The following is a 10,703-nucleotide window of genomic DNA, read 5'->3' as shown; positions in this document are numbered from 1 at the left end:
AGAACCCTCCAGGAGAGCCCTATGCCCAAAGCCCCAGGGCCACAGCATCCGTTTGGGCATGGCCTGGGTGTCCTGTGCCACAGTGCAGTCCTGCTCCGGGGCCGGCAAGTCCCAGCAGGGCACGGCCTCGGGAGAGGACACAGATCCATCCTCAGGGGTGGAGGACCAAGCATCAGGGTCCCCAGTGCAGGGTGAGGGTCCCCACTGCAGGGTGAGGGGCAGGACGGACAGCAGGGATGGGATGGGGATGGGGACAGGGATAGGAATAGGGGTGGGTATATGGGTGGGAATGGGAGCGGAGACAGGAATGGGATAAGGAGGGGAACTGGGACGGGAATGGGGCAGGGATGAGCACTGACGCTGGCAGGGCTCAGCGGCAAGGACCGAGGCTGCCGCGGGCTGCGGGTGCAGGATCAGGGCCGGGGCTGGCGGGGAGGGCGAACAAAGCGGTGGGGCCGGGCGGGTAGGCGGGGAGGGGCCGGTGCGGGGCCCTCCCCGCCGCGGGGCGCGGGCGGCGATAAAAGCGGGGCGGCGGCAGCGGCGCGGGGAGAGCAGCGGAGCGGGCACGATGCGGCTTGGCGGGGCGGCGCTGCTGTTCTGCGCGGCGGGGCTGGCCGTGGCCCCGGCCCCGGCCCCCGCACCGGGAGCCGGCGCCGAGAGGCGGGCGGCGGCGGGGCCGGGGCGGGAGCGGCGGGCACAGTTCGCCTCCTGGGACGAGGTGAACGTGCTGGCGCACGGGCTGCTGCAGCTCGGGCACGGCCTGAAGGAGCACGTGGAGCGCACCAAGGGGCAGCTGCGGGAGCTGGGCGGGCGGCTGAGCGCCCACAACAGCTCCCTGGGGCGGCTGCTGCGGCAGGCGCGGGACGCGCAGGAGCGCGGAGAGCGGCTGCGGGGCAGCGTGCGGGAGCTGGAGGGCCGCGGCCGGCAGCTGCTCAACCTCTCCGAGGCGCTGCGGCTGCGGCTGGAAGAGGTGGCGGCTGACAAGGACGCGATACAGGGGCGGTTGGAGCGGCTGGAGGGCCGGGTCCTGCTGGCGCTGCAGGCGCGGCCGGCCGGGAACCAGAGCGCCCGGGACCTGGGGGCGTTGCAGGTGAGCGCAGAGGTCACCGGCATCCCCCGGGGGGCGGGGTGGAGGAGTCCCGACCCGCACCGGCATCCCCCGGGGGAGCGGGCTGGGGGGCACCCGACCCGCACCGGCATCCCCCGGGGGAGCGGGCTGGGGTGCACCCGACCCGCACCGGCATCCCCCGGGGGAGCGGGCTGGGGGGCACCCGACCCGCACCGGCATCCCCCGGGGGAGCGGGCTGGGGTGCACCCGACCCGCACCGGCATCCCCCGGGGGAGCGGGCTGGGGGGCACCCGACCCGCACCGGCATCCCCCGGGGGAGCGGGCTGGGGGGCACCCGACCCGCACCGGCATCCCCCGGGGGAGCGGGCTGGGGGGCACCCGACCCGCACCGGCATCCCCCGGGGGAGCGGGCTGGGGGGCACCCGACCCGCACCGGCATCCCCCGGGGGAGCGGGCTGGGGGGCACCCGACCCGCACCGGCATCCCCCGGGGGAGCGGGCTGGGGGGCACCCGACCCGCACCGGCATCCCCCGGGGGAGCGGGCTGGGGGGCACCCGACCCGCACCGGCATCCCCCGGGGGAGCGGGCTGGGGGGCACCCGACCCGCACCGGCATCCCCCGGGGGAGCGGGCTGGGGGGCACCCGACCCGCACCGGCATCCCCCGGGGGAGCGGGCTGGGGGGCACCCGACCCGCACCGGCATCCACCGGGGAAGTGGGAGTGCTGGGCACTGGCACTAACCGGGAAGTGGAGCTGGGGAACCTGCCCCGCTCGGGGGCACCGACATCTGCCGGGGACAGCGAGGAGCACTGGTGACCGGACCCACCCTGGCACCGACCCGGGGGAGCGGGATGGAGGGTACCTGCCGCGCCCCTGCCACTGGCACCGATGCGGGGAGCAATAGCGGGGGGACACCCTCCCGACCCGACTTGCTTGGGGGCACCGGGAGCGACCTCGGGAAAGCACGATGGGGGACCCTGCCATGCCGGGACACCGGGAGCAGCTGGAGGGAATCAGCCTCAGGAGAGCGGGAGGGTCCTGGGAACACCGGGAGCATTCTCCCTGGAGTGTGGTATGGCCGGAGCTTCCTGGAGCTGCGGGGTTCACCTGCCTCTTCTGCTTGTAGGCCCTGATGGATGCTCAGAACCTGCGAATTGAGGAGCTCCTGCAGAAGATCAAGCAGCAGCAGTACAAGCTGGACAAGCAGAACCTGCAGATTAAAAGCTTGCAGAGCAAGGTGAGCCCCTATCCTGTACTGCAGCCCACAGCCTGGCCCCACACATTCTGGGGACCCTGGTGTGAACTCCTGCCCCTGGCTTTGGGGACGGCACAGCCCTGGTCCTTGTGCTGCAGTGTTGATGTGAGTGTAGCAACCTGTAAGTTTCTAGGGAGCTTGCATGGAGCAATAGGAGGAATTGGCAGGTGGGAACAGCCTCCCTGGATTCTGCCTTCACATTCATCTGCAGAATAACCTCACTAGCATGGGTGTGAAAAACAACATCATTGCTGGTTTTGCCAGGACCCAGTATCTCCTATTCCTCGAGTTTTCTGGGCAAGTTCAGCCCCAGCTCTGGCCACAGGGAGTGCTTGGCTTGCGGCCGACCAGCTCCACTGAGTAACAGTGTGGCAAACGAGCTGAGATAAAACTGTTCTGACTTGTGCATTTTTTTTTAGGTCAATCTACTAATCCCACTACACCACAACAAAACACAGTCTCCAAAGTGGAAGATAAACCTGAAGAAGAGCCTCAACCTCACCAGTCAGAGCCAGAATGGTAGTGGGGAGCCTGTGCCAACACAGAGTGAGTATCTGCCCATGCTGCCCTGCTCATCTGCAACAGAGCAAACCTGCAGCAGTTGCAACCCTTTGGAAACAAAAGATTTGTCCTGAGCCAGGATGTGACATTTGCTTGAAAAACTCAAGCTTGGGAGTATGGTCAGAGTGCAGAGTTCTGAAGCACAGGCAGAATCCTTGCCTTCTGGACCAGTATTAGTCCAGCAGGAATTTCAGGATTTAAGAGGCTTTTTTCCTGCACTGTTAGGAATGCAGTGGGGAGCAGACAAAGCCTGTGAGCAGGTATTTGTCGAAGCGGATTGGTAGGTGGGGGGGGAATGCAGGCAGGAGAGGAGGGTCTCAGCTCCTTGGAGTTAACTCTTGTTTATCTGCTCACACTTTATCAGGCAGGATCTGCTTCTCTGTCTGTGGGAGAAAAGGAGGGTTAGGGAGCCCTGGATGGAAAGGAGAGCTGCATACTTGTGTGTCCCTCTCTCTGGCTTGTACGTGAAAGACAAGTGCCCCAGCTTGCACTTCCCTTAGCAGAAGGTGCTGAGTTGCAGTGGATGCCCAGGCAGCAAAGGCAATGGGTGGTCACAGCCCTGGGAAATGTGCACCAGAGTAGGCGAGTGGATGCTGCATCTGCAGTTCCTGGCTCTGCCTGGAAGATCCACTCGGCTGGTGACTGGGCTGGAGGGGCTTCTGCAGAGCAAAGGGCGGCAGAGTGGGTGTCCCCAGCTGTGCTGTGTCCTGCAGCCTCCCTCCAGACAGGAACTGGTGTCCCTGCAGGGTTTGCTGGCCAGGAGCAGCTGCTCTCATGTTGTGTCAGCTAAATCATAGTGCTGGCTCTGCCTGTGCAGCTGTCTGGGGATGTTCAGCAGGAGCAAAACAAGCTGGGCAGGGTGTGGAGGCATGGGGAATTCCTGTTCAGGGCCTGAAGCAGGGATAGTTATGGGAAAACACATGGCAATTTGTGGGTCTTGGAGCTATCACTGGTGTGCCTGAAAGCTGGGTGAGAAGAACAAAGGGCTGCAGAGTTGATGCAGGCGAGAGGTGGGATGTGTGGCTCTGAACTCCAAGTGCCCTGCTTGGTGGGGCTGTGCAGGGTCTCTCTTGGTCAGAGCAGCACTACTGAGCCACAAAACTCTCAGAACTTTTCCTCTGTTTTTTTCCCAGCTCTCCTTTGTCACTCTCCTGCTGTAGTGTGTCATGGAATTGTTTGGGTGGGAATGGACCTTTAGAGGTCACGTAGTCCAACCTCCAGCTCCACTCTTGGATTATGCTGAAAGTGGGGTGCAGGGAGATGGGTTGGGATCTTTGCTACTTACTGGTTGCAGATGTAGGCTGTGCTGGCCACGGAAATGTTTGTGCTGCATGGTTGGAGGCAGCAAGGGGCCGCAGTTCCTGGGGATGCTGTGAGAGCTCAGCACCTTCCAGTGCGGGGCTGTTCCTGATAGGGAGACCTTGAGCATCCCCAGCATCCTGGGCATCCCACCTCCCACCCAGCTCTGTGCTTCCCCTTCTCTTGCCTAATCCCTGATCTCGGTATCACTCATGGAAGACAAATCGGCTTCCTTTCATTAGCAAGTCAACAGAGTTTTCTGGCAAATCTTGAAGCACACAGGCTGGCCCCGTGCCCTCTGCCTGGGGTCTTTTGGCCGCTTTCAGAGTGGGAAGTGCTGGGGAGGCTTGTGCCGGCAGCTCCCGGGCTTTTGTCACCAGAGCCTGGTGCCGGCATGGCCCTGGGGAGCGGCGATGAACTCCACCAGCAGCCTTTGCAGAAAGACCCTTTTATTTGCATCCAGTGAACACAAGTTTTTTTAGGGCAGGGCTGGCATGGGGCCAAGCATGTGAAAGTTGAAGGCTCAAAGCTGCCTGGAGAGTGAGAGGTTTAATCGCTTGCAGAAGGAGGATCATGTCTTTGGGCAGAGCCTGTGCCTGTTGGCAGCTGGCCGAGTAGGGGAAAGGTAGAGCCCTGCTCATGCTCTCCCCGTGGTGCTGAGACTCCAAAATAATGGGGTTGGGCTGGGGAGGGAGAGGCGGAGGTGATGCAGACAGCACCAGGCATGCCCTGCCGTCCCTGAGGATGGGCGTTTATCCCAGGTTAATGAACTCCTCCCCCGCCTCCCCCTCCTGTCACGGCTGGAAATCCTGTTAGGTGAACACAGAGCCCGAGGCAGCTCCAACCTTGTTGTCTTGCTTGGCTAAATAAAGGGGGAGGGAAAGGAAAACACAGGAGCAGCGAGGAGGGCTTGTTGTTCTGCTGGTGCCATTCGGATGTGCAACATGAACTGGAACTAAGGAGCATGTTCCTCAAACAAAAAGATTGAGCACGGGCTGTTTAAGCAGCTGCATCTCCTCCAGCTGCTGGAGAGTCCCTGTGGCATCAGGAAAACAGGGATCAAGCACAGCGAGTGTGGCCAGGGCCCAGAAATGACAAGCAGGCAGGAATGGCATTGACTTCTGCATGCTGGGACTGCCAATCATCCACCTGGCACCACCCCAGTGATGCAGTGGGAGAGGAGGTGAGGAACTGGGTGAGTCCAGCACCTCCCTGCTGGTGCCCATGTTAGTGAGGGCCTCTGGTTGGGGAGTTCCTTCCCCTTAGCCTTGTTTGCTTCCCTGCCTGCCTTCACCCAGCGGGTGGGGATACTGGGGATGCAATCAGCCCTGGCAATGCTGGGGGGCTCCGTGTGGTTTTATCCTTCATGCAAAACACCCTCAGTGCCTGTGTGTGTGGGCTCAGGGTTGGGCTGGGGCCACTCACTTGTCCCATAGTGCACTGATGGTGGCACCGGTCCTTTGCTGGCATTGGCCCTGGAGGGTGTAAGGGATGTGACCACCAGCTGTGCTGGCTCCAGGAGAGGGTCTGCCCCTCCCGGGAACGGAATGTTCATGATGGGAGGGAAGGGTGAGGGGAGGGATATGTTGGAAATGGGTGAAAGGTGGTGGCAGGTGTCACATTTCTGTCCCCTGGGTCCCCCCGCCCTTATCTCCAGTTGAGGCTCTGCTCTTTGTGCAGTGTTGGGGCTCCCCGGCACCCAGAGAGGACAGGGCAGGGGGTGATGCCCTGGACAGGCTGCTTTGGCTCTTGGCAGCTCAAAGGCTCCATTCTCCTCTGCTCCATCTGCCCCCGGGGAAACCCCTGGCTATTGGGGGAGGCCCTTCTCCCCTCTGCTGCTCTGGATCATGGTGTCAGCCCTGACCCTGGGGCAGCTACCCTGAGGGGACCCCCATGGGGGGTCTGTGGCAGCAGCCAGACCCCAGCACAGCCCAGTCTTGAGGTTTCTTCACTTGTCTGTCTCAGGGTCATGCTGGCAACAGCTGTGAGCCACCACAACCCATTGGCCCTGGTGAGGGAAGAACAGGCCCCCTTTGTCTGGGGGTGATGGGGGCACCTGTCCCTGCTGACAAAGAGCCCCTTGACTGTGCAGCAGCCTGGGGCTGAAGTCCCTGCACATCCTTCTGTGGCCTTTTGACTTGGGTGTTGTAACAGGTTCCCTGTGCCCCATCTCTCCCAAGTGCTGTGGGTGGTGGTTCCTGGATGGACTTTTGTCAGTGCTGTTGAAATGGTGCTTCGCTGGCAGCTCTGGGCAAAGTCCCTTTGGGGCAGAAGGAGTGGTGGGGGCCCAGCCAGCTTTGGAGTAGAATGGGACAAGCGTCACCCTGGGCAATCCCCAGTGCCACGAGCAGGGGCTCCCAGAGTCCAATCCCCCCTTTCCTGCTGTGGTCAGTGTGTCTCAGTAAAAGGGTCACCTCAGCCTGCTGCTGGGAGGCTGCCCAGTGGGATGTCTGGCTGAGGCCACCACAGTCACTGGGAGAGAGGTTGTGTGCTAGAGATGCTGAGGTGCCTTCCTGATGTCAGGATGTGGAGTTTCTTTCTGCCCCTGAGGCCCCTTGAGCCTTGGGATGGGATGGGGGTGCTTGACTGGGTTACCCCAGCCCAAACAGGCTACTCCTGCCTGTGGGCACAAAGGGAGCTGGGAAGCATCTTGCTCCCTCCTCGATGGGGAGCCCTGCTCTCCAGCTGAGGTCACCCCAGCCTGGCCCAGCGCCTGGCTTCTGCCTTGGATGGAAGCCCAAGGAACTCTGCTTGGATAAGTGGGAACATGTGGGGGTCACAGTGTTTAAAGATGCTGAAGTTGGGGGCCATTGTCCCCAGCACGTGTTCAGAGCTGCAGCCACCACTGTGCTCAGCTGTCCCGGCTCATGGCCAGGGCTGCAAGTGCCAGGGCCATGGTAGAAGCAAGCTGCTGAGGAAATGGGGCTCAGGGCCATCTCCTCACTGGCTGTTTCCTTCCCCTGCAGAGCTCCCAGAGGATTGCCACCAGCTCTTCCAGGCTGGGCAGCAAAGCAGTGGTGTTTTCCAGGTGCAGCCTGTGGGATCTCAGCCCTTCAAAGTCTACTGTGATATGAGCACAGGTAAAGCCAAGCAGGTGTCCTGCAATGCTTGACAGGGCACTCTTGCAAGTAGTAACCCCAAATGACTGTTTTCCTTGTCCACAGAGGGTGGCTGGACAGTGATCCAGAGGCGCACAGATGGCTCTGTGGACTTTGACCAGCTGTGGGATGCCTATAAGAATGGCTTTGGAGACCTCCGGGGTAGGTGGATGGTGGTGTCTATCATCTCATAGCTTCTTAAAAGTTTTTCCCCTTGCTGGTCCCTCGAGCTCTCTCTGCTGCAGAGTGGGGTTACTGCTTGCAGAGCAGGGGTCCTTAGTCTTCCAGATGCCAGTGTTTCAAATACTGTATTGCCCTGGGTTGTCACTGTTTGTCTCTGGAGCCTGCTCACATCTCTGCTTTGCACAGTGTGTTTGTGTTCCTGCAGCCAATGCCATGGGTCTTATTTCAGGTGACTTCTGGTTGGGCCTGGAGAAGATACATCACCTTGTCCAAGAGGGAAAATACAATCTCCTAATTGAGCTGGAAGACTGGGAGGGAAATTCACAGGTGGTTCAGTTTGTCTTCAGCCTTGGTGGTGAAAGCACAGCCTACATGCTCAATCTGCTGGGCCCTCTGTCTGGAGAGCTGGAAAATGCCATTGGGGACTTCAGACAGCTGCCTTTCTCCACTCGGGATCGTGACCATGACCTCAAAGCCGACACAAACTGTGCCAAACACCTCTCAGGTAAGTATGAGCTCTTCTGTTCCAGTGATGTGCTCTTCCCCTTCAGCCCTCTGTTGTCTGGTGCTGGCTGAGTGGGACAGAGACCCTGTACTGCTAGACCCCTTTGCTGTTGATCTTGTTCCCTGCTTCTCTGGGACAGCTGCATCTTTGGGAAAGCTGTGCAGAGATGCTGAAACCAGGGAGTGGGGATTGATGGGTCAGGCCTTGGCCCGAGTATCTGTCCTTGTAACAGCTTTGCTGGCTGCCACCTTGCTTGGAACTTGTTCGAGCAGAGCAGAGGCCTTCCTCCTAAGGTGGGGTTGGTTAGTGGTTTGAGGGGATTTTGCACACGAGAAGGAGCAGCAGAGATTTGCAGATACATCCTGAAGTCATACAGGATCTGTAAAAGTTTCCCAGTGCAGGGATGCCTTAACTGTTTATGAGGTGGTCTTGTAAGGTCCTGAAGCCCTGAAAAACTGGGGGAATGGGAGCAGCACCTGCCTTGAACCTGGGTTTGCTTTCTGTCTGGAATTGCTGTGGGTTAAAATTGCCTCTGTCTTGCCTTGTTAGGTGGCTGGTGGTTCAGCACTTGTGGCCATGCCAACCTCAATGGGAGGTACTTCCGCTCCATCCCCCGTCAGAGGCATGAGCGCAAGCAAGGCATCTTCTGGAAGACATGGAAGGGCAGGTATTACCCACTGAAGTCAACCATCATGAAAATCCAGCCTGCAGCACTGGAAGCAGGGCCCTAATACTGCCACTTGAGACTTGACCTTCTTTGTGGAGCATGAACCGGAGCTCCATCACTTGGTGTTTACAGAAAACAAGCCCCCCTCCCTGGGAAGTCCCCTGAGGAGATCCCCCTTGGTTAGCAGCCCTTTAGTGGCACGACACAGCTCCTTGCTCCAGGTAAATCAGCTCCATGTTGCCAAAACCCCTGGATGGTAGCTCCTAAACCTGAAGAGGAGCCACCAGCAGGGAGATCAGCCTCCAGAGCATGCACAACAGTCTTCTGACCTGCGATGTGCTGCTGCAGCAAGTTCAAGTTGTCTGGTGCTTTTTTGTCCTGACTTAACATTTCTGTACTGTTTTCATGAACTGGGGCAAGGGGAGCATGTGAAGTGTCCCACTGTCCTGGACCCCAGTGTGGGTATGGAGCCTTGCTGCGTCTTGACTTTCACTATTGTTCCCAAATGATGTCCCACGTAGCCTCCTGTGAGAGCCCCTGGAGCCTCTTCCCCTGCCAGGGCTGGGGGCAGTGAGCCTTGAGCAGCTCTATTTGTGCAGCCCCTGCCCCACTGAGCTATGGAAATTGGTGGGGGTCCTGAGGGTCACCTCTGCTGAAGGGGACCTCAGGCTCACTTACCTTCCCTCTGAAGACCTGTATTTCTGGTTGTGCTGGAATTTGTCAGGAACTGGGAAAACTGCTTCCAGCTCCAAGGATGATGGGTGGTATCTCCTGCAGCTGCTTTCATGAGGGCCAGGTCTTGGGAGGCTGTGTCTGGAGCTCTGCCTGGAGCCTGCCAGTGCTGCTGGGGAGGGGTAGAACAAGCAGGTACAGAGCAGTGACTGTTCCTGGGCAGGACCAGCCCTGTTGTCACTGTCAGCCCCCCTGAACCTGGGGCTGCCTTCTCCAACCAGATGCTGTGCTTTGCAGAGTGACTGGCACTGTCCCACATGTGTGTCCCAGCACTAAAAGACCACGGGGCAGGAGTGTTTCTCTGCAAGAGCCACACCTCATCAGGCATATACCCTGATGTCTGGCATCACCTCTGCCTTCAGGGTGGGTGTCTGGGGAAAGGTGGCCAAAACAGGTCCCTGGAAACTGTTATGGGCCAAGCTGCAGTCTTGGGGCTTCCCAAGCATCTCTCCCTATTGAAGTCATATTGACTACTGTGCTAGAGCTCCTAGCTGCTAAATACTGTACAGAGGTGTTTGTAGGATGTTGGATCCTGTTAATGAATTCTTTGTTTTAATTTGTTTCCATATTTAAATGCAGTGTTAATAACAATGTGGTGTAATTTATAAATGTTGTTGCTGGAAAGAAAAGCAAGTGTAGTTTGTGTATTTTAAACTTTTTTTTTGTACTAAAATATCTTTTCTGAAGATGTCTTTTAATAAAAACAAGCCTGTAACTGTCCTGCCTGGATTATTTGCCTAATGGTTTACCTGTGGCAGGTGTGTGGGAACATTGTGAGGGCTCTGCATTCAGAAACTTCCCTTGCTGAAAGTGTGACTGGAGCACTCTGCTCCCTTCTGGCCTCCATTTTCAGCTGTAGCCTTATGGAGCTCTAGTGCCCAGCAGCAGCTTTCAGTCTGAAGTTTATGGATTCCTAGTTTTTTTTTTTCTTTCTGTAGATCAGGCCTTGGAACAGCAAATTTATAAGTGATGATAAGCTGGGTTTTCATATTCCTTGGTGGCAGACTTTTGCACCAGAGGGATATTCCTTCTAGGTGGCTGAAAATAAGCAGAGGCTGAGGTTTGGGTAATCCAGCCTACTAAAGTCAGAGCTGATCAGGACAAGCCCCACTAAGTAGCAGCCTTTTACCTGTTCATACCACATGAGTATAGTCATCTCCTACAGCATTTATTGTAGTGTCTGGGGATTGATTACAGATATAGGAATGAAATGGAGATGGTGCAAGAGTGTTGAAGATGATGAGGGTAAATTGCAGCAGTTCTCACAATCCCAGATATGTATTTTTTCCAGCTCCCACATGCTGGAGCAAACCAAGAAAAGGAGACAAAAATTG

The 10,703-nt window shown here is 58.3% G+C and overlaps 1 protein-coding gene across 1 annotated transcript; it reads left to right on the top strand.

Moving 5' to 3' along the window:
• The first annotated feature begins 543 nt into the window (after positions 1-543).
• ANGPTL4 (angiopoietin like 4) lies at positions 544-10,088 on the top strand. The gene is made up of 7 exons (XM_071578196.1): positions 544-1,090; positions 2,196-2,306; positions 2,744-2,870; positions 7,151-7,264; positions 7,349-7,444; positions 7,695-7,970; positions 8,520-10,088. Exons 1-7 carry the CDS (start codon positions 569-571, stop codon positions 8,699-8,701), a joined length of 1,428 nt encoding a protein of 475 aa, XP_071434297.1. The 5' UTR covers positions 544-568; the 3' UTR covers positions 8,702-10,088.
• Positions 10,089-10,703: the final 615 nt, after the last annotated feature.

Source organism: Pithys albifrons, chromosome 27, assembly GCF_047495875.1.
Source record: "Pithys albifrons albifrons isolate INPA30051 chromosome 27, PitAlb_v1, whole genome shotgun sequence".
NCBI lineage: Eukaryota > Metazoa > Chordata > Aves > Passeriformes > Thamnophilidae > Pithys > Pithys albifrons.
This window is presented reverse-complemented; position numbering and strand designations above follow the sequence as displayed.

What these genes read in the sequence shown, in the direction of transcription:
- ANGPTL4 (XM_071578196.1), top strand. Translation starts at nt 569, where the DNA reads ATGCGGCTTGGCGGGGCGGCGCTGCTGTTCTGCGCGGCGGGGCTGGCC. An exon ending in GGAGCCTGTGCCAACACAGA is followed by an intron (nt 2,871 to 7,150) that starts GTGAGTATCTGC and finishes CTTCCCCTGCAG; the next exon opens with AGCTCCCAGAGGATTGCCAC. An exon ending in CTGTGCCAAACACCTCTCAG is followed by an intron (nt 7,971 to 8,519) that starts GTAAGTATGAGC and finishes TTGCCTTGTTAG; the next exon opens with GTGGCTGGTGGTTCAGCACT.